The 2,604-nt window shown below is 62.3% G+C and overlaps 1 protein-coding gene across 2 annotated transcripts in view; it reads right to left on the bottom strand.

The window, feature by feature from the left end:
• Positions 1-2,604, bottom strand: part of PRKG1 (protein kinase cGMP-dependent 1) — a 1,429,727-nt gene that overhangs the window by 1,326,760 nt on the left and 100,363 nt on the right. Inside the window, exon 1 of one of the 2 annotated variants that reach the window (XM_069101810.1) lies at positions 1,170-1,531. The exons of the other annotated variant lie outside the window; for it this stretch is intronic. Coding sequence (XP_068957911.1) covers positions 1,170-1,525 — 356 coding nt within the window. The 5' untranslated portion in view covers positions 1,526-1,531. Of the gene's footprint in view, positions 1-1,169; positions 1,532-2,604 lie in introns of those variants that run through there. 2 annotated transcript variants of the gene reach the window in all.

The following is a 2,604-nucleotide window of genomic DNA, read 5'->3' as shown; positions in this document are numbered from 1 at the left end:
TCTCTCACTCCCTCCATACTATCTCATGCAACAGAAATCTGGGCTAGCCATCCAGGGCTAAAAAATGCCAACACAAAACGGATCAAAGTAGTGAAAACAGTCACAGGAAGACCAATAACCAGACCATTTACAACTGTGATCAGATCAGACACACTGATGTACATTTCACACTGGAAGTAATGCAATCGTTCCGGACAAGCAGGTATGACACGGGAACTAAGTACAATTCTCCCTTAGAAGGAAAAATTACAATTAGCAACCTGCCTCGGTCTTTCTTGAAGCAAATTAAATTAAATTCAGGAAATCGAACCCCTTAAAGATACAAACTAACTAGTAGATAAATGTGTTCCTTAATCATGACAGAGAGAATGAATTCAGATAATTCCGACATGAATCACCCAGCAGAAGAGAGACTCGAGACCAGCAGAGAAGTGTGCTTGAGCCCAAGCTGGTCTGGTCCATCTTGGCCATTTCGGGCTGTCTGGCTGGACACTTCTGTCTGCTTGGAGACTTGGATAAAGGAGGGAGAAAGTTTGCTATGTTTCTTCCTCTTTGCACGTACATACATACACACACATGCATGCATGCATATGCATACGTCCATACATACACCTCTGTCCATTCTGAAAGCTCAGTTCCAAAGGATTTCTCTCGGCTTTCTTCGAATGTGATCTCTCTGTCCCTCTCCTTACCGTCTCCTCATCCATTTCTCCCACTCTGACTCTCACTCTGTCTTATGTTTGTCTCTCTACGTGTAAGTCCCTGGTGCTGTCTCCTTCTCTCCCTCCTTCTCGACACTGTCATTGCCAGATATTAAGGCAGAGGCAGATACGAAGGCAACCGATGAGTGAAGGAGGGAAGGAGAGAGGGAGGGAAGGACTGGAGATGTGCAACAGACTGAGACATCCGGGAGAAGTGTCGGTTGGTCCCTCTTTAGGGAGATGTGGAGGAGAGAGGCAGCCGGACAGAGCGAGCTGTGAGAACCCGCTAGGGAAGCTAGCCAGGCATGCAGGCAGCTAGCCCCTGGGCAAGGAAAACGAGCCCTGGGCCGCTCCCGGCGGGGCAGCGCGCAGCTCAGCCCTGCGAACGCCCGCCCTCCCTCCCGGCCTCCCGGGGGCAGCGCCCAAGCCCTCCCACCCGCCGCCCCCGGCCGGGCCCAGCCCGCTTACTGGGGGCTCTTGGGGTAGAAGGGCAGCGTCACGTGGCTGAGGTCCTGCAAGTCGAAGGCAGTGGGCTCGGCGGAGATCGCCTGGCGCTTGGTGCGGGGCTCGCCTCCACCGCTACCCGCGCCGCCGCCGGGCTGCGCCGCCTGCTGCGCCGCCTGCTGTGCCTGCTGCGCCTGCTGCGCCTGCTGCGTGGCGGGCCGGATCACCGAGCGGTACTTGTCCAGCTCGTTCTGCAGCTTCTGGATGAGCTCGTCCTTCTGGTCGAGCTCCAGCTCCAGCTCGTCTATGAGCGCGTCGCGCTGCCTCAGCTCCTCGATCTTCTCCTGGAGCGCGTACTGCAGGTCGCGCAGCGTGCCCATGCTGGCTGGCCCCGGGCCCCCGCTCGCTTGGCGGCGCGGTGCCCCCTGCAACTTTGGGCAAAGTCCCCGCCGCCGCCGCTGCCGCGGCTGCTCCTGCTCCCCCCGGTGCCCCCCGGCCCCTGGCCCCGGCCCCGGCCCGGGCACGGGCAGCGGCACGGGCAGTGGCACGGGCACGGGCGGCGGCAGCAGCGGCGGCGGCGGCGGGCAGCGGGCGGCGAGTAGCCGCGCACTCCCGACGGGCGGCCCGAGCTGCCCCCTCGGCGGCCGCCGCTGAGCCTCTGCTGCTCCTGCGGCTGCCTCTACGGCTGCCCCGGCCCCAGCCCCGGCCCCGGCCCCCGCGCCCGCCGCCGCTCCCGCTCCCGCCGCCGCCGCTGCTGCCTCCCCACTCCCGAGCTCAGCCCGGCGGGGCCACGGAGCATGCCCAGTCGGACGGCCGCCCAGCGCCCTGGAGACTTTCGCTGTGCGGATTCCGCTTCTCGGGGCGGGGGAGACGAGCCCCGGAGCCCTGGCGAGGGGGGCGGAGCTGAGCGGTCGCTTCTGCCCCACCAGAGATGGGGAAGGACTGGGGAAATTGCGGGGGGAGGGCGAGGGCACAGGGGCGGGAGCAGAGAAGCAGGGTACTGGACTTGGTCGAGGTCCTGTGGCTGACAGGCAGAGAGGGAGCCAGGGAGGGAGGAAACGGAGTGAGCTCCAGCCAGCGGAGGAGGAGAGCAGATAAGTGCCTCCTCGGCCCCCGGGGAGGGAATTTTAGGCGGAGCCAGGCAGACGGCATTTATGGGGTACGCGGCGTGGGTGGGGTGGCACACTCCAGGCGGGGAGAGGCGAGCCCCCGGAGGAACTGCGCGAGTCCTAGGGAAATGGAATGAGGCGGGCGAACAACCCGGTGTTCACGGTTGACTTTGTCCAGCTCCAAAGCTGGAGACGCGAGAGGTGTGGAGGAATGTTAGCCGAGGCTGGCATCCGCAAAGGAGAGCTGCTCCCTGCCTACTGGTATCCAGCTCCGTATGCCCAGGCTGTGCGCCTTCACACACACACACACACACACACACACACACACACACACACACACACACACACAC

Source organism: Petaurus breviceps, unplaced genomic scaffold (genome assembly GCF_028583685.1).
Source record: "Petaurus breviceps papuanus isolate PSGF00001 unplaced genomic scaffold, PetGlider_PUasm1.0 490, whole genome shotgun sequence".
NCBI lineage: Eukaryota > Metazoa > Chordata > Mammalia > Diprotodontia > Petauridae > Petaurus > Petaurus breviceps.
The sequence above is the reverse complement of the archived record's forward strand: the minus strand, read 5'-3'. Positions and strand labels throughout refer to the sequence as shown.